Source organism: Mixophyes fleayi, chromosome 1 (genome assembly GCF_038048845.1).
Source record: "Mixophyes fleayi isolate aMixFle1 chromosome 1, aMixFle1.hap1, whole genome shotgun sequence".
Lineage (NCBI taxonomy): Eukaryota > Metazoa > Chordata > Amphibia > Anura > Limnodynastidae > Mixophyes > Mixophyes fleayi.
Genome location: NC_134402.1, coordinates 1570357 through 1595792, shown reverse-complemented (window position 1 = coordinate 1595792; position 25436 = coordinate 1570357). Strand labels below are relative to the sequence as shown.

The window sequence follows — 25436 nt, the reverse complement described above, 5'->3', positions numbered from 1 at the left end:
TCTGTCCTCATATGCTGACCATAACACTGACTATCTGTCCTCATACACTGACCATAACACCGTCTATCTGTCGTCAGACACTGACCATAACACCGTCTATCTGTCCTTATACACTGACCATAACACTGTCTATCTGTCCTCATACACTTATCATGATATGACATTACAGACATGTTTTCATCTAAAATTTTCGCCTTTTTACACTTTCAGAAGAACAATCGGGTCGGTCAGGTGAGGACATTTGGGTGAAAGTCCTATTGCTGGTGAGGAGGCTTTTTCCACTTTGGCCTACACATGCATGGGATACTGCCATGATTATATCGCTCCCCTTTACATAGGAAGGCCTATTTGCTAAATATTGTGGCTATATCTGTTTGGTTAACACAATATCTGAGTGACCTTACCAGAAAGGGAGAAACTGAATCATTTATTGAAATAATAAATTCTGCTTTTCAATCTTGATCTTTATAAAAAGTGTTACAGGGGGGCTGTGCGTTCTGGTACAGGGAGGCTGTCCGTCCTGGTACTGGGGGTTGTGCGTCCTGGTACTGGGGGGCTGTGCGTCCTGGTACTGGGGGAATGTGCGCCCCTTTACAGGGAGGCTGTGCGTCCTGGTACAGGGAGGCTGTGCGTCCTGGTACAGGGAGGCTGTGCATCCTGGTACTGGGGGGATGTGCGTCCTAGTACTGGGGGGATGTGCGTCCTGGTACAGGGAGGCTGTGCGTCCCTTTACAGGGGGGCTCTGCGTCCTGCTACAGGGAGGCTGTGCGTCCTCTTACTGGGGGGATCTGCATTCTGGTACAGGGAGGCTGTGCATCCTGGCACTAGGGGGCTGTGCGTTCTGGTATTGGGGGCCTGTGCGTCCTGGTACTAGGGGGCTGTGCGTTCTGGTATTGGGGGCCGGAGCGTCCTGGTACAGGGAGGCTGTGCATTCTGGTACTGGGGGCCTGTGCGTCCTGGTACAGGGAGACTGTGCGTCCTGATAATAGAGGGCTGTGCGTTCTGGTATTGGGGGCCGGAGCGTCCTGGTACAGGGAGGCTGTGCATCCTGGAACAGGGGGTCTGTGCGTCCTGGTACTGGGGGCCTGTGCGTCCTGGTACAAGGAGGCTGTGCATCCTGGTACTAGGGGGCTGTGCGTTCTGGTATTGGGGGCCTGAGTGTCCTGGTACAGGGAGGCACTGCGTCTTGGTACAGGGAGGCTGTGCATCCTGGAACAGGGGGTCTCTGTGTCCTGGTACTGGGGGCCTGTGCGTCCTGGTACAGGGAGGCTGAGGGTCCTGGTACTGGGGGCCTGTGCGTCCTGGTACAGGGAGGCTGTGGGTCCTGGTACTGGCGGCCTGTGCATCCTGGTACTGGGGGCCTGTGCGTCCTGGTACTGGGGGCCTGTGCGTCCTGGTACAGGGAGACTGTGAATTCTGGTACAGGGGCTCTGTGTGTCCTGGTACAGGGGGTCTGTGCGTCCTGGTACTGTGGGCCTGTGCATCCTGGTACAGGGAGGCTGTAGGTCCTGGTACTGGGGGCCTGTGTGTCCTGGTACAGGGAGGCTGTGGGTCCTGGTACTGACAGCCTGTGCATCCTGGTACTGGGGGCCTGTGCGTCCTGGTACTGGGGACCTGTGTGTCCTGGTACAGGGATGCTGTGGGTCCTGTTAGAGGGAGGCTGTGCTTCCTGCTAGAGAGAGGCTGTGGGTCCCGGTACAGGGAGGCTGTGCGTCATTTTACAGGGAGGCTGTGCGTCCTGGTACAGGCATTTACCTCACGTCTTGGATCTTGGTGTCATGGTAGCATCTTCCTGGTACTTTCTGGCAGGTATGAATGCACATGTATGTCTGCACAGCATCCTGGGTCCTTCAGGACTAATCAGTATCCAATGGCATGCATGCCACCTGTATATGTCCTCTGTCCCTGTGTTTCTTATCCGTGGGTAGACCTCTGAATAACAGGATTTTTACCAGGCTGCATGGATCTTGTGAGACATCTAAGAAGGAGGGGTGTGTTTCTATACAGTAAGTATGTGAGACTGCGGTGTAATGTGTCCCCCCCCCTCCCCCCCCTTATATATAATATATGAGATTTGTGCTATATTACATCATGTAGATAGTGACCTCAGATTTCTTGCTCAGTAATAATACATCCATTGTCCGTTGTTACTGTGATGACATCTTGCCAGGAGTCCTGATACCAGCAGATCGATACAGGATCTCCACGACAAGAACGTCTGGACTGTTATCTTGTGACTGGAGCAGCTGATGTCCCTGATGATGAGTTCAGTCCTTTCACTGCTGACTATCTCTTAATGACAGGTATATAAATATCCCATCCGGAGGAGATTCTGTGATCTATTAGTGATCACGTTTCAGGCATCATGCAGAAGGCATGTCTGTCCCTGGCACCCTCATTGTGGCCTCCTCGGGTGGCCAATCTCTACTAAGAGAAGACATATAAACTAAATAAAGCCTAGTGGGGGATTATATTTCCCCTTATACTTGTTTCTGGGGAAGACAATATATCAGAAACCTCACCCCCACCAACTCCCGGAAATTCCAGGATGAGGCGGAAACACTGAATCCGAGCTCAGACATTTTATGACCGGACTATCAACAGCAGCTTATGGGATTACCTTCAACATTATACCCCCGAGAGAATGCATATAGGTGATCCAGCAGGATAAATACGTGTAAGACATGGAAGATTTATTGTAAGCACAGAAAATCACAAGTACGAGATTATAATAACTTGCCTCTACTAACTAGTAGTTATCATAGTGCCTGTAATCACCAACTGTCCAGAGCCAGGAACTAGCACAGTGTCTGTAATCACCAACTGTCCAGAGCCAGGAACTAGCACAGTACCTGTAATCACCAACTGTCCAGAGCCAGGAACTAGCACAGTGTCTGTAATCACCAACTGCCCAGAGCCAGGAACTAGCACAGTCTCTGTAATCACCAACTGCACAGAGCCAGGAACTATAACAGTGTTTGTAATCACCAACTGTCCAGAGCCAGAAACTAGCACAGTGTCTGTAATCACCACCTGCCCAGAGCCAGGAACTAGCACAGTGTCTGTAATCACCAACTACCCAGATCCAGGAACTAGCACAGTCTCTGTAATCACCAACTGCACAGAGCCAGAAACTAGCACAGTGTCTGTAATCACCAACTGCCCAGAGCCAGGAACTAGCACAGTGTCTGTAATCACCAACTACCCAGATCCAGGAACTAGCACAGTCTCTGTAATCACCAACTGCACAGAGCCAGAAACTAGCACAGTGTCTGTAATCACCAACTGCCCAGATCCAGGAACTAGCACAGTCTCTGTAATCACCAACTGCCCAGATCCAGGAACTAGCACAGTCTCTGTAATCACCAACTGCACAGAGCCAGGAACTATAACAGTGTTTGTAATCACCAACTACCCAGAGCCAGAAACTAGCACAGTGTCTGTAATCCCCAACTGCACAGAGCCAGGAACTAGCACAGTGTCTGTAATCACCAACTGCCCAGAGCCAGGAACTAGCACAGTGTCTGTAATCACCAACTGCCCAGAGCCAGGAACTAACACAGTGTCTGTAATCACCAACTACCCAGAGCCAGGAACTAGCACAGTGTCTGTAATCACCACCTGCCCAGATCCAGGAACTAGCACAGTCTCTGTAATCACCAACTGCACAGAGCCAGGAACTAACACAGTGTCTGTAATCACCAACTACCCAGAGCCAGGAACTAGCACAGTGTCTGTAATCACCACCTGCACAGAGCCAGGAACTATAACAGTGTTTGTAATCACCAACTGTCCAGAGCCAGAAACTAGCACAGTGTCTGTAATCACCAACTACCCAGATCCAGGAACTAGCACAGTGTCTGTAATCACCAACTGCACAGAGCCAGGAACTATAACAGTGTTTGTAATCACCAACTGTCCAGAGCCAGAAACTAGCACAGTGTCTGTAATCACCAACTATCCAGAGCCAGGAACTAGCACAGTCTCTGTAATCACCAACTGCCCAGATCCAGGAACTAGCACAGTCTCTGTAATCACCAACTGCACAGAGCCAGGAACTATAACAGTGTTTGTAATCACCAACTGCCCAGAGCCAGGAACTAGCACAGTGTCTGTAATCACCAACTGCTCAGAGCCAGGAACTAGCACAGTGTCTGTAATCACCAACTGCACAGAGCCAGGAACTATAACAGTGTTTGTAATCACCAACTGCCCAGAGCCAGGAACTAGCACAGTGTCTGTAATCACCAACTGCTCAGAGCCAGGAACTAGCACAGTGTCTGTAATCACCAACTGCCCAGAGCCAGGAACTAGCACAGTGTCTGTAATCACCACCTGCCCAAAGCCAGGAACTAGCACAGTGTCTGTAATCACCAACTATCCAGAGCCAGGAACTAGCACAGAGCCTGTAATCACCACCTGCCCAAAGCCAGGAACTAGCACAGTGTCTGTAATCACCAACTATCCAGAGCCAGGTACTAGCACAGTCTCTGTAATCACCAACTGCCCAAATCCAGGAACTAGCACAGTCTCTGTAATCACCAACTGCACAGAGCCAGGAACTATAACAGTGTTTGTAATCACCAACTGCCCAGAGCCAGGAACTAGCACAGTGTCTGTAATCACCACCTGCCCAGAGCCAGGAACTAGCACAGTGTCTGTAATCACCAACTGCACAGAGCCAGGAACTATAACAGTGTCTGTAATCACCAACTGCCCAGAGCCAGGAACTAGCACAGTGTCTGTAATCACCAACTGCCCAGAGCCAGGAACTAGCACAGTGTCTGTAATCACCAACTGCCCAGAGCCAGGAACTAGCACAGTGTCTGTAATCACCAACTGCCCAGAGCCAGGAACTAGCACAGTGTCTGTAATCACCACCTGCCCAAAGCCAGGAACTAGCACAGTGTCTGTAATCACCAACTGTCCAGTGCTGGGAACTAGCACAGTGTCTGTAATCACCAACTGTCCAGTGCTGGGAACTAGCACAGTGTCTGTAATCACCACCTGCCCAAATCCAGGAACTAGCACAGTCTCTGTAATCACCAACTGCACAGAGCCAGGAACTATAACAGTGTTTGTAATCACCAACTGCCCAGAGCCAGGAACTAGCACAGTGTCTGTAATCACCACCTGCCCAGAGCCAGGAACTAGCACAGTGTCTGTAATCACCAACTGCACAGAGCCAGGAACTATAACAGTGTCTGTAATCACCAACTGCCCAGAGCCAGGAACTAGCACAGTGTCTGTAATCACCAACTGCCCAGAGCCAGGAACTAGCACAGTGTCTGTAATCACCAACTGCCCAGAGCCAGGAACTAGCACAGTGTCTGTAATCACCACCTGCCCAAAGCCAGGAACTAGCACAGTGTCTGTAATCACCAACTGTCCAGTGCTGGGAACTAGCACAGTGTCTGTAATCACCAACTGTCCAGTGCTGGGAACTAGCACAGTGTCTGTAATCACCACCTGCCCAAATCCAGGAACTAGCACAGTCTCTGTAATCACCAACTGCACAGAGCCAGGAACTATAACAGTGTTTGTAATCACCAACTGCCCAGAGCCAGGAACTATAACAGTGTTTGTAATCACCAACTGCCCAGAGCCAGGAACTAGCACAGTGTCTGTAATCACCAACTGTCCAGTGCTGGGAACTAGCACAGTGTCTGTAATCACCACCTGCCCAGAGCCAGGAACTAGCACAGTGTCTGTAATCACCAACTGTCCAGTGCTGGGAACTAGCACAGTGTCTGTAATCACCACCTGCCCAAAGCCAGGAACTAGCACAGTGTCTGTAATCACCAACTGTCCAGTGCTGGGAACTAGCACAGTGTCTGTAATCACCAACTGTCCAGTGCTGGGAACTAGCACAGTGTCTGTAATCACCACCTGCCCAAATCCAGGAACTAGCACAGTCTCTGTAATCACCAACTGCACAGAGCCAGGAACTATAACAGTGTCTGTAATCACCGCCTGCCCAGAGCCAGGAACTAGCACAGTGTCTGTAATCACCAACTGCCCAGAGCCAGGAACTAGCACAGTGTCTGTAATCACCAACTGCCCAGAGCCAGGAACTAGCACAGTGTCTGTAATCACCAACTGCCCAGAGCCAGGAACTAGCACAGTCTCTGTAATCACCAACTGCACAGAGCCAGGAACTATAACAGTGTTTGTAATCACCAACTGCCCAGAGCCAGGAACTAGCACAGTGTCTGTAATCACCAACTGCTCAGAGCCAGGAACTAGCACAGTGTCTGTAATCACCAACTGCACAGAGCCAGGAACTATAACAGTGTTTGTAATCACCAACTGCCCAGAGCCAGGAACTAGCACAGTGTCTGTAATCACCAACTGCTCAGAGCCAGGAACTAGCACAGTGTCTGTAATCACCAACTGCCCAGAGCCAGGAACTAGCACAGTGTCTGTAATCACCACCTGCCCAAAGCCAGGAACTAGCACAGTGTCTGTAATCACCAACTATCCAGAGCCAGGAACTAGCACAGAGCCTGTAATCACCACCTGCCCAAAGCCAGGAACTAGCACAGTGTCTGTAATCACCAACTGCCCAGAGCCAGGAACTAGCACAGTGTCTGTAATCACCAACTGCCCAGAGCCAGGAACTAGCACAGTCTCTGTAATCACCAACTGCACAGAGCCAGGAACTATAACAGTGTTTGTAATCACCAACTACCCAGAGCCAGAAACTAGCACAGTGTCTGTAATCCCCAACTGCACAGAGCCAGGAACTAGCACAGTGTCTGTAATCACCAACTGCCCAGAGCCAGGAACTAGCACAGTGTCTGTAATCACCAACTGCCCAGAGCCAGGAACTAACACAGTGTCTGTAATCACCAACTACCCAGAGCCAGGAACTAGCACAGTGTCTGTAATCACCACCTGCCCAGATCCAGGAACTAGCACAGTCTCTGTAATCACCAACTGCACAGAGCCAGGAACTAACACAGTGTCTGTAATCACCAACTACCCAGAGCCAGGAACTAGCACAGTGTCTGTAATCACCACCTGCACAGAGCCAGGAACTATAACAGTGTTTGTAATCACCAACTGTCCAGAGCCAGAAACTAGCACAGTGTCTGTAATCACCAACTACCCAGATCCAGGAACTAGCACAGTGTCTGTAATCACCAACTGCACAGAGCCAGGAACTATAACAGTGTTTGTAATCACCAACTGTCCAGAGCCAGAAACTAGCACAGTGTCTGTAATCACCAACTATCCAGAGCCAGGAACTAGCACAGTCTCTGTAATCACCAACTGCCCAGATCCAGGAACTAGCACAGTCTCTGTAATCACCAACTGCACAGAGCCAGGAACTATAACAGTGTTTGTAATCACCAACTGCCCAGAGCCAGGAACTAGCACAGTGTCTGTAATCACCAACTGCTCAGAGCCAGGAACTAGCACAGTGTCTGTAATCACCAACTGCACAGAGCCAGGAACTATAACAGTGTTTGTAATCACCAACTGCCCAGAGCCAGGAACTAGCACAGTGTCTGTAATCACCAACTGCTCAGAGCCAGGAACTAGCACAGTGTCTGTAATCACCAACTGCCCAGAGCCAGGAACTAGCACAGTGTCTGTAATCACCACCTGCCCAAAGCCAGGAACTAGCACAGTGTCTGTAATCACCAACTATCCAGAGCCAGGAACTAGCACAGAGCCTGTAATCACCACCTGCCCAAAGCCAGGAACTAGCACAGTGTCTGTAATCACCAACTATCCAGAGCCAGGTACTAGCACAGTCTCTGTAATCACCAACTGCCCAAATCCAGGAACTAGCACAGTCTCTGTAATCACCAACTGCACAGAGCCAGGAACTATAACAGTGTTTGTAATCACCAACTGCCCAGAGCCAGGAACTAGCACAGTGTCTGTAATCACCACCTGCCCAGAGCCAGGAACTAGCACAGTGTCTGTAATCACCAACTGCACAGAGCCAGGAACTATAACAGTGTCTGTAATCACCAACTGCCCAGAGCCAGGAACTAGCACAGTGTCTGTAATCACCAACTGCCCAGAGCCAGGAACTAGCACAGTGTCTGTAATCACCAACTGCCCAGAGCCAGGAACTAGCACAGTGTCTGTAATCACCACCTGCCCAAAGCCAGGAACTAGCACAGTGTCTGTAATCACCAACTGTCCAGTGCTGGGAACTAGCACAGTGTCTGTAATCACCAACTGTCCAGTGCTGGGAACTAGCACAGTGTCTGTAATCACCACCTGCCCAAATCCAGGAACTAGCACAGTCTCTGTAATCACCAACTGCACAGAGCCAGGAACTATAACAGTGTTTGTAATCACCAACTGCCCAGAGCCAGGAACTAGCACAGTGTCTGTAATCACCACCTGCCCAGAGCCAGGAACTAGCACAGTGTCTGTAATCACCAACTGCACAGAGCCAGGAACTATAACAGTGTCTGTAATCACCAACTGCCCAGAGCCAGGAACTAGCACAGTGTCTGTAATCACCAACTGCCCAGAGCCAGGAACTAGCACAGTGTCTGTAATCACCAACTGCCCAGAGCCAGGAACTAGCACAGTGTCTGTAATCACCACCTGCCCAAAGCCAGGAACTAGCACAGTGTCTGTAATCACCAACTGTCCAGTGCTGGGAACTAGCACAGTGTCTGTAATCACCAACTGTCCAGTGCTGGGAACTAGCACAGTGTCTGTAATCACCACCTGCCCAAATCCAGGAACTAGCACAGTCTCTGTAATCACCAACTGCACAGAGCCAGGAACTATAACAGTGTTTGTAATCACCAACTGCCCAGAGCCAGGAACTATAACAGTGTTTGTAATCACCAACTGCCCAGAGCCAGGAACTAGCACAGTGTCTGTAATCACCAACTGTCCAGTGCTGGGAACTAGCACAGTGTCTGTAATCACCACCTGCCCAGAGCCAGGAACTAGCACAGTGTCTGTAATCACCAACTGTCCAGTGCTGGGAACTAGCACAGTGTCTGTAATCACCACCTGCCCAAAGCCAGGAACTAGCACAGTGTCTGTAATCACCAACTGTCCAGTGCTGGGAACTAGCACAGTGTCTGTAATCACCAACTGTCCAGTGCTGGGAACTAGCACAGTGTCTGTAATCACCACCTGCCCAAATCCAGGAACTAGCACAGTCTCTGTAATCACCAACTGCACAGAGCCAGGAACTATAACAGTGTCTGTAATCACCGCCTGCCCAGAGCCAGGAACTAGCACAGTGTCTGTAATCACCAACTGCCCAGAGCCAGGAACTAGCACAGTGTCTGTAATCACCAACTGCCCAGAGCCAGGAACTAGCACAGTGTCTGTAATCACCAACTGCCCAGAGCCAGGAACTAGCACAGTCTCTGTAATCACCAACTGCACAGAGCCAGGAACTATAACAGTGTTTGTAATCACCAACTGCCCAGAGCCAGGAACTAGCACAGTGTCTGTAATCACCAACTGCTCAGAGCCAGGAACTAGCACAGTGTCTGTAATCACCAACTGCACAGAGCCAGGAACTATAACAGTGTTTGTAATCACCAACTGCCCAGAGCCAGGAACTAGCACAGTGTCTGTAATCACCAACTGCTCAGAGCCAGGAACTAGCACAGTGTCTGTAATCACCAACTGCCCAGAGCCAGGAACTAGCACAGTGTCTGTAATCACCACCTGCCCAAAGCCAGGAACTAGCACAGTGTCTGTAATCACCAACTATCCAGAGCCAGGAACTAGCACAGAGCCTGTAATCACCACCTGCCCAAAGCCAGGAACTAGCACAGTGTCTGTAATCACCAACTATCCAGAGCCAGGTACTAGCACAGTCTCTGTAATCACCAACTGCCCAAATCCAGGAACTAGCACAGTCTCTGTAATCACCAACTGCACAGAGCCAGGAACTATAACAGTGTTTGTAATCACCAACTGCCCAGAGCCAGGAACTAGCACAGTGTCTGTAATCACCACCTGCCCAGAGCCAGGAACTAGCACAGTGTCTGTAATCACCAACTGCACAGAGCCAGGAACTATAACAGTGTCTGTAATCACCAACTGCCCAGAGCCAGGAACTAGCACAGTGTCTGTAATCACCAACTGCCCAGAGCCAGGAACTAGCACAGTGTCTGTAATCACCAACTGCCCAGAGCCAGGAACTAGCACAGTGTCTGTAATCACCACCTGCCCAAAGCCAGGAACTAGCACAGTGTCTGTAATCACCAACTGTCCTGTGCTGGGAACTAGCACAGTGTCTGTAATCACCAACTGTCCAGTGCTGGGAACTAGCACAGTGTCTGTAATCACCACCTGCCCAAATCCAGGAACTAGCACAGTCTCTGTAATCACCAACTGCACAGAGCCAGGAACTATAACAGTGTTTGTAATCACCAACTGCCCAGAGCCAGGAACTAGCACAGTGTCTGTAATCACCACCTGCCCAGAGCCAGGAACTAGCACAGTGTCTGTAATCACCAACTGCACAGAGCCAGGAACTATAACAGTGTCTGTAATCACCAACTGCCCAGAGCCAGGAACTAGCACAGTGTCTGTAATCACCAACTGCCCAGAGCCAGGAACTAGCACAGTGTCTGTAATCACCAACTGCCCAGAGCCAGGAACTAGCACAGTGTCTGTAATCACCACCTGCCCAAAGCCAGGAACTAGCACAGTGTCTGTAATCACCAACTGTCCAGTGCTGGGAACTAGCACAGTGTCTGTAATCACCAACTGTCCAGTGCTGGGAACTAGCACAGTGTCTGTAATCACCACCTGCCCAAATCCAGGAACTAGCACAGTCTCTGTAATCACCAACTGCACAGAGCCAGGAACTATAACAGTGTTTGTAATCACCAACTGCCCAGAGCCAGGAACTATAACAGTGTTTGTAATCACCAACTGCCCAGAGCCAGGAACTAGCACAGTGTCTGTAATCACCAACTGTCCAGTGCTGGGAACTAGCACAGTGTCTGTAATCACCACCTGCCCAGAGCCAGGAACTAGCACAGTGTCTGTAATCACCAACTGTCCAGTGCTGGGAACTAGCACAGTGTCTGTAATCACCACCTGCCCAAAGCCAGGAACTAGCACAGTGTCTGTAATCACCAACTGTCCAGTGCTGGGAACTAGCACAGTGTCTGTAATCACCAACTGTCCAGTGCTGGGAACTAGCACAGTGTCTGTAATCACCACCTGCCCAAATCCAGGAACTAGCACAGTCTCTGTAATCACCAACTGCACAGAGCCAGGAACTATAACAGTGTCTGTAATCACCGCCTGCCCAGAGCCAGGAACTAGCACAGTGTCTGTAATCACCAACTGCCCAGAGCCAGGAACTAGCACAGTGTCTGTAATCACCAACTGCCCAGAGCCAGGAACTAGCACAGTGTCTGTAATCACCAACTGCCCAGAGCCAGGAACTAGCACAGTGTCTGTAATCACCAACTGCCCAGAGCCAGGAACTAGCACAGTGTCTGTAATCACCAACTGCCCAGAGCCAGGAACTAGCACAGTGTCTGTAATCACCACCTGCCCAAAGCCAGGAACTAGCACAGTGTCTGTAATCACCAACTGTCCAGTGCTGGGAACTAGCACAGTGTCTGTAATCACCAACTGCCCAGTGCTGGGAACTAGCACAGTGTCTGTAATCACCAACTGTCCAGTGCTGGGAACTAGCACAGTGTCTGTAATCACCACCTGCCCAAAGCCAGGAACTAGCACAGTGTCTGTAATCACCACCTGCCCAGAGCCAGGAACTAGCACAGTGTCTGTAATCACCACCTGCCCAGAGCCAGGAACTAGCACAGTGTCTGTAATCACCATCTGCCCAGAGCCAGGAACTAGCACAGTGTCTGTAATCACCAACTGTCCAGTGCTGGGAACTAGCACAGTGTCTGTAATCACCAACTGTCCAGTGCTGGGAACTAGCACAGTGTCTGTAATCACCACCTGCCCAAAGCCAGGAACTAGCACAGTGTCTGTAATCACCACCTGCCCAGAGCCAGGAACTAGCACAGTGTCTGTAATCACCACCTGCCCAGAGCCAGGAACTAGCACAGTGTCTGTAATCACCATCTGCCCAGAGCCAGGAACTAGCACAGTGTCTGTAATCACCGGTTGAGAGGAAAGTGGCTCTGGTTCACCGCTGCTCTGCCATCAGTTGATAATTAAAGGTACAGCACCAGCTCTTGGCTCTGGGTAATTGGGAGATACTACTGTGCAGAACAGCGGTTAATGGGACATATCACCCACATGGAGGCTATTAGTACTTTTACCAGAGAGAGAGGTTATATAGTATATAGTTGGTTGCACATATATACATTTGTGCATGTGATAGAAATGACGATAGATATTCAGAGTCTTTATATACTAATATAGCACACAGTCCTTCTGGGACAGTATATCAGATATCCCAACATTAAAATATTATTGTTCACATCTATTCATGAAATAATTATGTAAGTTTGCTGATACTTATTATACCCGATTTATAAGTTGGAGATTTGTAAAAAGGTTTATATATCAGGATAATTTTTTATAACTCTTTCAGCCAATATAATGATACATTGTTACGATATATTGAAGATTTGTTTGTAGTACGGATGGCATTGATACATGATTTGTTGCAATTATTCTTTACAGACTCATTTTGAAGGTCTGATGTTCGCCCTGTTCGTATATCCACTCAAATTTCACCTGGATAGACAACATAGGATCTTCATCAGATACCAGTCTCTTCTGAAAGCCTAATACTTGTCATACAGTACCACTCCCAGCATCCTACACATAATAGGAATAATATCACACAGATACAGATCACAGAAAGTACAGTGCGGTGGAACTTTAATAAAGATCTTCTTTTCATGGTTACACTAAAAAATTGCTAGTTTTCTACTCTAGATACAATCCATAATTTCTTACTTTCAACTATCATTTAATTTATTGTTATCTTTTTATATGTATACATTTTTTTTCAATCATATAGTCACCCACCATGGTATCCTGCATTTTGTCAGCCTGGAAGAAAGCTGTATTTATCCATTCATTGCCGTAGTGCTCTGCATGTCCTCTCGTTCATTAACAGCCAGCGCTGGGCAGTTTCTCTATCGTTGCCACAGTACACTGGGTAGTTTCTCGTTCATTACCATAGAGCGTTGTGTATTCTCTCATCCATTACCATAGAGTGTTGGGTAGTTTCTCGTTCATTACCATAGAGCGTTGTGTATTCTCTCATCCATTACCATAGAGTGTTGGGTAGTCTCTCATTCTTTACCATAGAGTGTTGGGTAGTTTCTCGTTCATTACCATAGAGCGTTGTGTATTCTCTCATCCATTACCATAGAGTATTGGGTAGTCTCTCATTCTTTACCATAGAGTGTTAGGTAGTCTCTCATCCATTACCATAGAGTGTTGGGTAGTCTCTCATTCGTTACCATAGAGTGTTGGGTAGTCTCTCATCCATTACCATAGAGCGTTGGGTAGTCTCTCATCCATTACCATAGAACGTTGGGTAGTCTCTCGTCCATTACCCTAGAGCTTTGTTTTATCTCATCCATTACCATAGAGCGTTGGGTAGTCTCTCATCCATTACCATAGAGCATTGGGTAGTCTCTCATCCATGACCATAGAGCATTGCGTAGTCTCTCATCCATTACCATAGAGTGTTGGGTAGTTTCTCGTCCATTACCATAGAGCATTGGGTAGTCTCTCATCCATTACCACAGAATGTTGGGTAGTCTCTCGTCCATTACACTAGAGCTTTGTGTATTATCTCATCCATTACCATAGAGCGTTGGGTAGTCTCTCATCCATTACCATAGAGCGTTGGGTAGTCTCTCATCCATGACCATAGAGCATTGCGTAGTCTCTCATCCATTACCATAGAGTGTTGGGTAGTCTCTCGTCCATTACCCTAGAGCTTTGTGCATTCTCTAATTCATTACCTTAGAGCATTGGGTAGTCTCTCATCCATTACCATAGAGCGCTGGGTAGTCTCTCATCCATTACCATAGAGCATTGGATAGTCTCTCGTCCATTACCATAGAGCGTTGGGTAGTCTCTCATCCATGATCATAGAGCATTGCGTAGTCTCTCATCCATTACCATAGAGTGTTGGGTAGTCTCTTGTCCATTACCCTAGAGCTTTGTGCATTCTCTAATTCATTACCTTAGAGCATTGGGTAGTCTCTCATCCATTACCATAGAGCGCTGGGTAGTCTCTCATCCATTACCATAGAGCGTTGGGTAGTCTCTCATCCATTACCATAGAACGTTGGGTAGTTTCTCGTCCATTACCCTAGAGCTTCGTACATTCTCTAATTCATTACCTTAGAGCGTTGGGTAGTCTCTCATCCATTACCATAGAACATTGGGTAGTCTCTCGTCAATTACCCTAGAGCTTTGTGTATTATCTCATCCATTACCATAGAGCGTTGGGTAGTCTCTCATCCATTACCATAGAGCGTTGGGTAGTCTCTCATCCATGACCATAGAGCATTGCTTAGTCTCTCATCCATTACCATAGAGTGTTGGGTAGTCTCTCGTCCATTACCCTAGAGCTTTGTGCATTCTCTAATTCATTACCTTAGAGCGTTGGGTAGTCTCTCATCCATTACCATAGAGCGCTGGGTAGTCTCTCATCCATTACCATAGAGCATTGGATAGTCTCTCGTCCATTACCATAGAGCGTTGGGTAGTCTCTCATCCATGACCATAGAGCATTGCGTAGTCTCTCATCCATTACCATAGAGTGTTGGGTAGTCTCTTGTCCATTACCCTAGAGCTTTGTGTATTATTTCATCCATTACCATAGAGCGTTGGGTAGTCTCTCATCCATGACCATAGAGCTTTGTGCATTCTCTAATTCATTACCTTAGAGCGTTGGGTAGTCTCTCATCCATTACCATAGAGCGCTGGGTAGTCTCTCATCCATTACCATAGAGCGTTGGGTAGTCTCTCATCCATTACCATAGAACATTGGGTAGTCTCTCGTCCATTACCCTAGAGCGTTGTGTATTATTTCATCCATTACCATAGAGCGTTGGGTAGTCTCTCATCCATTACCAATAAGCGTTGGGTAGTCTCTCATCCATGACCATAGAGCTTTGTGCATTCTCTAATTCATTACCTTAGAGCGTTGGGTAGTCTCTCATCCATTACCATAGAGCGCTGGGTAGTCTCTCATCCATTACCATAGAGCGTTGGATAGTCTCTCGTCCATTACCATAGAGCGTTGGGTAGTCTCTCATCCATGACCATAGAGTGTTGGGTAGTCTCTCGTCCATTACCCTAGAGCTTCGTACATTCTCTAATTCATTACCTTAGAGCGTTGGGTAGTCTCTCATCCATTACCATAGAGCGTTGGGTAGTCTCTCATCCATTACCATAGAGCGTTGGGTAGTCTCTCGTCCATTACCCTAGAGCAGGCCTGTCCAACCTGCTGCCCTCCAGGTGTTGTGAAACTACAAGTCCCAGCATGCCCTTCCAGCTATCAACTGGTTGTCTACTGGCAAAGCATGCTGGGGCTTGTAGTTTCACAACACCTGGAGGGCCGCAGGTTGGACAGGCCTGCCCTAGAGCTTTGTGTATTATCTCATCCATTACCATAGAGCATTGGGTAGTCTCTCATCCATCACCATAGAGCGTTGGGTAGTCTCTCATCCATCACCATAGAGCGTTGGGTAGTCTCTCATCCATTACCATAGAGTGTTGGGTAGTCTCTCATCCATTACCATAGAGTGTTGGGTAGTCTCTCATCCATTACCATAGAGCGTTGGGTAGTCTCTCATCCATTACTATAGAGCGTTGGGTAGTCTCTCATCCATTACCATAGAGCGTTGGGTAGTCTCTCATCCATGACCATAGAGCATTGCGTAGTCTCTAATTCATTACCTTAGAGCGTTGGGTAGTCTCTCCTCCATTACCATAGAGCGCTGGGTCTCTCCTTCACTACATTTCTAATACAAAAATCAGTACATTTGCAATGATAAACATTGGCGCACTGCACCACTAATTGACATGCATGTCTACAGTAAGTTATTTACAGTAAGTTATTTATTTATTGACATACTCAGTCACACTCTAGAGCTGCAGAGACAGGATAGGGGAGGGAGTATTACATTGGAAGTGATGTTACAGCAATTGCATTATTAAATTGAATGACTTATTTCAAAATGAAATTGAAAAACTTAAAATTACTGTAATTGTGTAAATACAAAAAATATGAAAAGTGAATTATTTTTGTTATTTAAAAACTAAGACTGTTTTATTGGTTGTAGATATTAAATATGTTTTCTTTTCGGATAATCTGCTTACAAATGAAACCGATAAATCGTGTCTTCCAGATACATGACCAGGAGAGCTATGAACCACACCCTTCTGGAAAGTCCCAATTATAATGCATTTGGCTACATACATGTTAATATGTTCATTTCAGATGAAATTGGACCAACAAAAATTGACCCTGATCATGATCAGATTTGATTGGACCATAAACCTGTTCATCCAATGATTGTATTAGCATGTGGGGGTGTGGCCATTAGCCAACCAGATTACACAGTGCCCCTCATGAACTGATCATACAATCTGACCTAAAAAAAACTGCCCAATTTGCATAGCTTAATGGACCACAGATCCAACTGTTTGTTGATCGGAGCATTGACAAGATGGGAATTTTTAGACAAGTCCGATCTTGGTTGAATTCTCTGTTTTTTTATTTTCCATGGTCATCAGGTATCTCCTGTTTGTATTGCTGATGTATTATTATGAGTTATTAATCGTTATCTGACTCATCCACCAACATGTTGCTGTGGGATGGGGTACGGAATAATGATGGTAATTATGGCGACAAGACTTACCCCGATGTCTTGACAGCGAAGGGCTCCTTCCCGACCAGGCTCCAGGACGACTGATGTGCCAACCGTCTGGAAGAAATCGCGATAAATGAAGAATCCGGCGCGACTTGATGACGTCACTGACAACCGCGACGCTGTTATCGGTGCTGTTAAGGGGGCAATGTAGGTATGCACCCATGGAAAATGTACTTTACAAAGCGTTGTACATTGTCCATGGCCGCATACCTACATTGCCACCTTAACAGCACCGATAACAGAGTCGCGGTTGCCAGTGACATCAGCAACTCACGCCGGATTCTTCATTCATCGCGATTGCTTGCAGGCGGTGGGCACATAAGTCGTCCTGGTGTCTGGTCGGGAAGGAGCCCTTCATTGTCAGGACATCAGGGTAAGTCTTGTCAGGGTAGTCAGCATCGGTATGCTGACTACCACCAGTTGCTGTGATACTAATACATACAATAACATTTTAGAAAGTTGATTAGCTTCCGTGAAAACCCCATTAGATTAACGATGTTCTTATTTGAAGAGTGCTAGTCGCTCCTAAGTGATGACTGACCTAATAGCAGTGAAATACATAGAGCCCATCCAAGGACCTCTGTACACTGTTGTTAAGTGCGTAAGGCTCTTCCTATGGATAGAAAAAGTTTCATGGGCCAGAATTATATCATAGTGATACCAAAGGTTTATGATGAGATGATGAAATTTGTGGAAATGTTTGAAAATCTGGTGCTTAGAAGAATTTTTTTTAATTAGACTGATTATGTGGACTTTGATGGATCACTTTGACTAATTTTATGTAATCTCTTCTCTTCCCTACCCCTCTTTTCCATCCTCTGGGTTTACTCTCAATGGCTTCCCTTTGACTCACACGCAAAGGCCGTGACCAAGTCAATTCGTTTGGACATCGGCCAACTTCTAAAAAGAGACGCAAATCTCGGACAGCTTTCACCAACCACCAGATCTACGAGCTGGAGAAACGTTTCCTCTACCAGAAATACCTCTCACCTGCAGACCGCGACCACATTGCCCAGCAGCTGGGACTCAGCAATGCCCAAGTCATAACCTGGTTTCAGAACAGGCGAGCCAAGCTCAAGAGGGATCTGGAGGAGATGAAGGCTGATGTGGAATCACTGAAGAAACTGCCACCACATGATTTGGAGAAGCTAGTGGCCATGCCTGAGGTTGGTATGGGAGAAGAGGACGATGAAGCCATGGACAGAGGTTGTTCGCCAAGTTCACAAGGACTATTTCTCCAGTCCCCCCGTTGTTCTTCCATGGAACCCACAGCTGATGAATTCTCAGAAGAAGAGGAGATAGAGGTGGATGACTAGAATTAGGGGGGGGGGGAGCTGAGCTTATAGACCCTGATGATACTGGACAGAAATGTTCTTCTGGACCATACCTGAAGTCCCACTACCAACCTATACTGTTATCACACCCTGTGGGCATAACGCTGCCTCCCATGTAAAGGTATCAGTAGGGTCTCCTGTAACACAATCCCACTGTGGCAATGCATTACATACTACACCAGCTAAAATATATCAAGTACAATTACAGCCAGCATATAGAACAAGACATGTTATTACAGAACAGGAACCGTTACTAGGAATTACATCTAGTACACAGAGCAATAGCAGTGGTACTCTGCAATTGTCAAGACTCCAACGCAAAAACAAGAAGTGATACTATGCAGATGCCGCGATATTTCAGAATAAAAATGGAGACTGAGAACTACATCCAGTATACAGAACAAGAGAAGTGGTAGTGTGCAGCCATTCATTAATGCAGAATGAGGACATATACTGAGAATTGCAAAAAGAAGTGTTAATATGCAGTCATTCATACAAAAAGAATAAGAACATATAATGAAAATTACATCCACCATACAGAACAAGTTGTACTGTGCAGTTTATTGGTTATCCCTCGCTTACAGTATGTTAGTAATCTAATCCATTCCTGAAATATCCTCTCTGAACACTGTGCCACCGACCTGGATTCATTTTTGCAGGTAGTCAGGTACTTTAATCCAGTCATAGTAAATATTACAATAATACAGCAAAAAGGATTGTATATATAAACATATTTATTTATTTTATTTAACCCTCCTAGAATCAGAGAGATAGATCGATGTCTCAGAGGCTTCCAATCATCCCACTGACCCATTCCTGACAAATGAAGCGTCATCATGCAGTTCTACTGATAGGCAAACAGTAGCCGGCAGCAGTCAGAACATTTAAAGGAGAACTCCAGACATTTTCCCTGAAACCTCCTCCACCAACTAATAGAACCCCCTGGTCATATTGTCCTGGAGGTGCTGAGTGTCTCCTGAACCATAGTGTCCTGGAGGTGCTGAGTGTCTCCTGAACCATAGTGTCCTGGAGGTGCTGAGTGGCTCCTGATCCATAGTGTCCTGGAGGTGCCGAGTGTCTCCTGATCCATAGTGTCCTGTGGGTGCCGAGTGTCTCCTGATCCATAGTGTCCTGGAGGTGCCGAGTGTCTCCTGATCCATAGTGTCCTGGAGGTTCTGAGTGTCTCCTAAACATGGGGTCCTGGAGGTGCTGAGTGTCTCCTGTACCATAGTGTCTCGGAGGTGCTGAGTGTCTCCTGATCCTTAGTGTCCTGGAGGTGCTGAGTGTCTCCTGAACCATAGTGTCCTGGAGGTGCTGAGTGTCTCATGATCCATAGTGTCCTGGAGGTGCTGAGTGTCTCATGATCCATAGTGTCCTGGAGGTGCTGAGTGCCTCATGATCCATAGTGTCCTGGAGGTGCTGAGTGTCTCCTGAAACATAGGGTCCTGGAGGTTCTGAGTGTCTCCTGAAACATAGGGTCCTGGAGGTTCTGAGTGTCTCCTGAACATAGTGTCCTGGAGGTGCTGAGTGTCTCATGATCCATAGTGTCCTGGAGGTGCTGAGTGTCTCATGATCCATAGTGTCCTGGAGGTGCTGAGTGTCTCCTGAAACATAGGGTCCTGGAGGTTCTGAGTGTCTCCTGAAACATAGGGTCCTGGAGGTTCTGAGTGTCTCCTGAACATAGTGTCCTGGAGGTGCTGAGTGTCTCATGATCCATAGTGTCCTTGAGGTGCTGAGTGTCTCCTGAAACATAGGGTCCTGGAGGTTCTGAGTGTCTCCTGAACATAGTGTCCTGGAGGTTCTGAGTGTCTCCTGAACATAGTGTCCTGGAGGTTCTGAGTGTCTCCTGAAACATAGGGTCCTGGAGGTGCTGAGTGTCTCCTGTACCATAGTGTCCTAGAGGTGCTGAGTGTCTCCTGAACCATAGTGTCCTGGAGGTGCTGAGTGTCTCCTGAACCATAGTGTCCTGGAGGTGCTGAGTGTCTCCTGAATCATAGTGTCCTGGAGGTGCTGAGTGCCTCCTGATCCATAGTGTCTTGGAGGTGCTTAGTGTATCCTGAACATAGTGTCCTGGAGGTGCTGAGTGTCTCCTGAACCATAGTGTCCTGGAGGTGATGAGTGTCTCCTGAACCATAGTGTCCTGGAGGTGATGAGTGTCTCCTGAACCATAGTGTCCTGGAGGTGCTGAGTGTCTCCTGATCCATAGTGTCCTGGAGGTGCTGAGTGTCTCCTGAACCATAGTGTCCTGGAGGTGCTGAGTCGCTCCTGAACCATATTGTCCTGGAGGTGCTGAGTGTCTCCTGAACATAGGGTCCTGGAGGTGCTGAGTGTCTCTTGAACATAGTGTCCTGGAGGTGCTGAGTGTCTCCTGAACCATAGTGTCCTGGAGGTGCTGAGTGTCTCCTGAACATAGGGTCCTGGAGGTGCTGAGTATCTCCTGAACATAGGGTCCTGGAGTTTTTGAGTGTCTCCTGAACATAGTGTCCTGGAGGTGCTGAGTGTCTCCTGAACCATAGTGTCCTGGAGGTTCTGAGTGTCTCCTTAACCATAGTGTTCTGGAGGTGATGAGTGTCTCCTGACCCATAGTGTCCTGGAGGTGATGAGTGTCTCCTGAACCATAGTGTCCTGGAGGTGCTGAGTGTCTCCTGAACATAGGGTCCTGGAGGTTCTGAATGTCTCCTGAACCATAGTGTCCTGGCGGTGCTGAGTGTCTCCTGAACCACAGTGTCCTGGAGGCGCTGAGTGTCTCCTGAACATAGGGTCCTGGAGGTTCTGAGAGTCTCCTGAACATAGTGTCCTGAAGGTGCTGAGTGTCTCCTGAACCATAGTGTCCTGGAGGTTCTGAGTGTCTCCTGAACATAGGGTCCTGGAGGTGCTGAGTGTCTCCTGAACATAATGTCCTGGAGGTTCTGAGTGTCTCCTCAACTATAGTGTCCTGGAGGTTCTGAGTGTCTCCTGAACACAGAGTCCTTGAGGTAATAAGTGTCTCCTGAACATAGTGTCCTGGAGGTTCTGAGTGTCTCCTGAACCATAGTGTCCTGGAGGTGATGAGTGACTCCTGACCCATACTGTCCTGGAGGTGATGAGTGTCTCCTGACCCATAGTGTCCTGGAGGTGATGAGTGTCTCCTGAACCATAGTGTCCTGGAGGTGCTGAGTGTCTCCTGAACCATAGTGTCCTGGAGGTGCTGAGTGTCTGCTGAACATAGGGTCCTGGAGGTTCTGAGTGTCTCCTGAACATAGGGTCCTGGAGGTGCTGAGTGTCTGCTGAACATAGGGTCCTGGAGGTTCTGAGTGTCTCCTGAACCATAGTGTCCTGGAGGTGCTGAGTGTCTCCTGATCCATAGTGTCCTGGAGGTGCTGAGTGTCTGCTGAACATAGGGTCCTGGAGGTTCTGAGTGTCTCCTGAACCATAGTGTCCTAGAGGTGCTGAGTGTCTCCTGATCCATAGTGTCCTGGAGGTTCTGAGTGTCTCCTGAACATAGAGTCCTTGAGGTAATAAGTGTCTCCTGAACATAGTGTCCTGGAGGTTCTGAGTGTCTCCTGAACATAATGTCCTGGAGGTTCTGAGTGTCTCCTGAACATAATGTCCTGGAGGTTCTGAGTGTCTCCTGAACCTTGGATGTTGGGCCATGTGTTTCTGCTAGTTGGGGGAATAAGGATTGTGGGATTTTTATAAGGGTTGAAGTCTCTATAATAAGTGTATAATGGTAGAGAGTCATTTGTTCCATGTACGGCCGAAGCTGGAAGGAAGAAGGAGAAAGAAGTCCACTCTTGTGGAAAGTGCAGCACGTAATCTGGTGTTACTTTATGTTGGTTGCACACACATACAACATGCCTATCATACATGTATTCCATATGTCATCATATCTAACACTCACCCTCATGCTATGGTATAAACAGCAATACAAGAGATGTTTGTTACCCCATTGTTCAACAGCCTATATGCTGACCGGACACTTGGAAATGGTTCAGATGTGAGGTCTGTAGGGGCCATAGTGTGTCAGCGATATACAGAGGTCCCAGGTAAGCGATCGTCCTCCCCAAACCCACTTCTAATGCTGCAGAGCAGCAGATACTGAATCCCGTGCACTGGAGACGATAGGTTATTATACTGGATACGAGGACTGCAATACGGAGATAGAAATGGTCTGTGATCATTAAATAAATTATCAATGTTTTCCTAAATGCCTGTCTGCTGTCTATCACCACTTCCTGAGATCAGCTGGATAACGTGGCTTCATATGGGTGTATTTAGAGGTACCCTGCTCTCCTCAGAAGCTGTAGAAATGCTGCATCCCATAGGGATGTCTGAGCCATTTTACTGCTCCCTGACGATATCAGAATAATAAAAACTATCTCTTATACGCTAGAAAAAACACGAGTCTAAAGGGACTCTAAACTGAAACTTGTCTTTATTACTGTGTGCCGCATAGTGACGGTTCCGTAGAATGTGGGGATCAAATTTAGGTGTATAGTCTGCATGTAACCACAACAAACACTCAGAAACCAACTCTCATTGTCCAGCTTTCACTAGATGGATAAAAGCAGTGATTCATAGTGTACTGTGGCAGAATGTGGCATTGATGGGCCCCATCACGACATTTGGGGAGGGCCCGAAGATGTAGCCGTCTCTATCACAGTATGTACAGATGACTTATGTACAAATTTGCATATGATATTTCTATACGTTTAGTTTTCAGATAAATCATTATAAAAAAAAAAAGCTTTAAAAATGAGTTTAACGTGCATTTAAAAGCAAAAAAGCTTTAAATTTAACTTATACATTATACACTCATTAAAGAGTAAGATAAGTGGGTATGGTAGAAGAAGTATGTAAAGCAACGGGCATGGTGTATGGTGTTACAAACCCTTAATCTAATCCATACCTAAACTGCAATTTTTAGTCATGTTGTTATCAGGAAGTATCAGTGATGTAATTATATGGAAAAGTATTTCAGGGGATAAATTCCACCTCCACAGGGAACACTCAGGAGTTAAGTGAATTAAGATATCATTGTTAGTTCTGTCTGCTCCATATTGTTCACTAGTGAGCTCTGCAGACAGTCAGGAGCCTGACCCAGCAGGGGGTCACCTGAGGGAAGACACCTGGGGAGGTGGGGACAGGGCTGGATAGTGTAAGCAGCCCACCAATCGAGACCTTTTGCAACTCCCCTGGACAGGCAGATACCAAGGTGGGATTAGGAGGTGATAAAAGAGGCTACCCTGGGAGCTGGACATGTATGTGACTAACTTTTGACCAAGAAGTGATGCTCTGCCAGAGATGCGCTGTGGAACATATCTCACTGGATTTATTTGAACTGATTTCCTCATGTGTTGGACCTGCTATCATTATGGGGCCGTGCTGTATTTAATCCTGTTCTGCAGAATAAATCATCCTTCTATTTTAACTCTGATACCGTGTCTGAGTGATTTGGGAACCACGTATCTTCACATTTGGTGGCAAGCGGTGGGATCACTCAGTGACAAGCACAGAATTGGAAAGGCACAGCAGAATGGAGACAGCAGCACAAACATACAGAAACACCAAGAAAGGAATCCTGCAGGAACTTTGTCAGGCAAGAAAAATTGAAATCAACTCAACGGATACCAGGGGGTCCCTAATCGAAAAATTGACTCAGTGGGACGTAGAAAACCCTGGTGAGGAGGAGGAAGAGGAAGACGCGGTTCAGGACCCGTCAGGGGAACCCCGTAACGGAACCGGGGGATGACAACTCAGGCAGCTGCAATAACCGTCGGTAACACGGAACAGCTGCAAATTTGGTTGGATGTACTTGGACCAAGAGCTGCCGCACATGATAGGGCAGCAGTATTGGGAGCAGCGCTGGGTAGTCCGGTCGTGGTACCTGCAATGGCATCAGTGTCAGTATGGAAGGAAGAAAGACGCCGTGATTGGGATATCACGATGTACCACACATTGTGGAATCAGCCACGGACATTGACACTCACCTTCAGGTATTAGAGTCCATGATGGCAATGCATGATATACCTGTGGTGGAGTGGTCAAAGTTTTTGATACCTAGTTTGATGGGCCGAGCGCAGGAAGCATACCATGCCCTGAGCCCAGAGCGAAGAAGAGACTACCAGGAGATTCGGAAAGTATTGTTGGCTCGATATGCGGTCACACCTGAATCCTACCGCATTAAGTTCAGAACCATGGTAAGAAGCAGTGACACTTCTTATACGGAATTTAGCAGTTTTTTGCAAAGAAACTGTGATCGGTGGCTAGAAGGGAAGCAAGCCACAACTGTAACGGACATTAAAAACATTTTTATATTTGAGCAGCTAATGATAAAATGGCTCCAGAAATTAGAGAGTGGGTGGTGGACAGAAATCCCACTACCCCAGAGAAAGCAGCAGCATTAGCCAATGAATTCCTGGCAAAACGTCCCCAATGGAGGGTACCTAGCAGAGGTGAATGGGCGACTATTCAAAGGACCCCACCAGATCGAGATACACCACCGACTATATCACGCCCCATGCTGCCACGTACCCCAACTGCGCATGCTAGTGTGCCCAGATCTCGTGGTCCAGCAGTATCTTACCCTAGGAGTTGCTACACTTGCCAACAACCAGGACACATACAAAGAAATTGCCCACGGGGAGTGAGACCGTTCTCTGGATTGAGACCATCTGTGCACCGAGTGTCAGTGTGCCAAGGAACATCAATTGAGGGTGGGGAGGAGTACTATGATCCTGATGCACCAGAGGAGGAGGAAGTAGTCTATCAGGTGAAGGTGGTAGTGGCAATCGGGAAGGCTGCCCCTGCAAATATGAAGGGACACCTGCAGTCTGTAAAAGTGAATGGCCAGGAACTGCAGGGAATCCGGGGCTTCTATTACTCTAAAATGGGCCAGTTTAGTCCCAACTAACAATGGCTAGAGAGTGGGAAAATCAAAATTTTGATGGTGGGAGGCCAGATTACAGTTAAGGGTTTATTTGGATTGGGGCCAGGGATCGGGGGAGGTGAATGTGGGACTTTTGGATGGATTACCTACCCACATTATTCTGGGGAATGATCTCAGTGGACTGAACAGTTACTTTGTGGGAGCTATCACACGGAGTCGAGCACGGGTTCCTGAGGACGGCATCGGAAGTCCCTGTTGGATCAGCTGCCGCACCACCTGAATCGGTGTTAGTGAGTAACGCTGTACCAGACTTAACTGACATTAACATGAATCTGGGGGAGGTAGATAGGACTGCATTTAGGGAAGCCCAACGGACTG

The 25436-nt window shown here is 47.6% G+C and overlaps 1 protein-coding gene across 1 annotated transcript in view; it reads left to right on the top strand.

The window, feature by feature from the left end:
* The window catches only part of LBX2 (ladybird homeobox 2), a 60154-nt gene extending 37777 nt beyond the window's left edge, over window positions 1-22377 (top strand). The window contains exon 2 of the mRNA XM_075179282.1: window positions 17718-22377. Within this exon, the coding sequence (XP_075035383.1) occupies window positions 17718-18172 (455 nt within the window). The 3' untranslated portion in view covers window positions 18173-22377. The remainder of the gene's footprint in view (window positions 1-17717) is intronic.
* Window positions 22378-25436: the final 3059 nt, after the last annotated feature.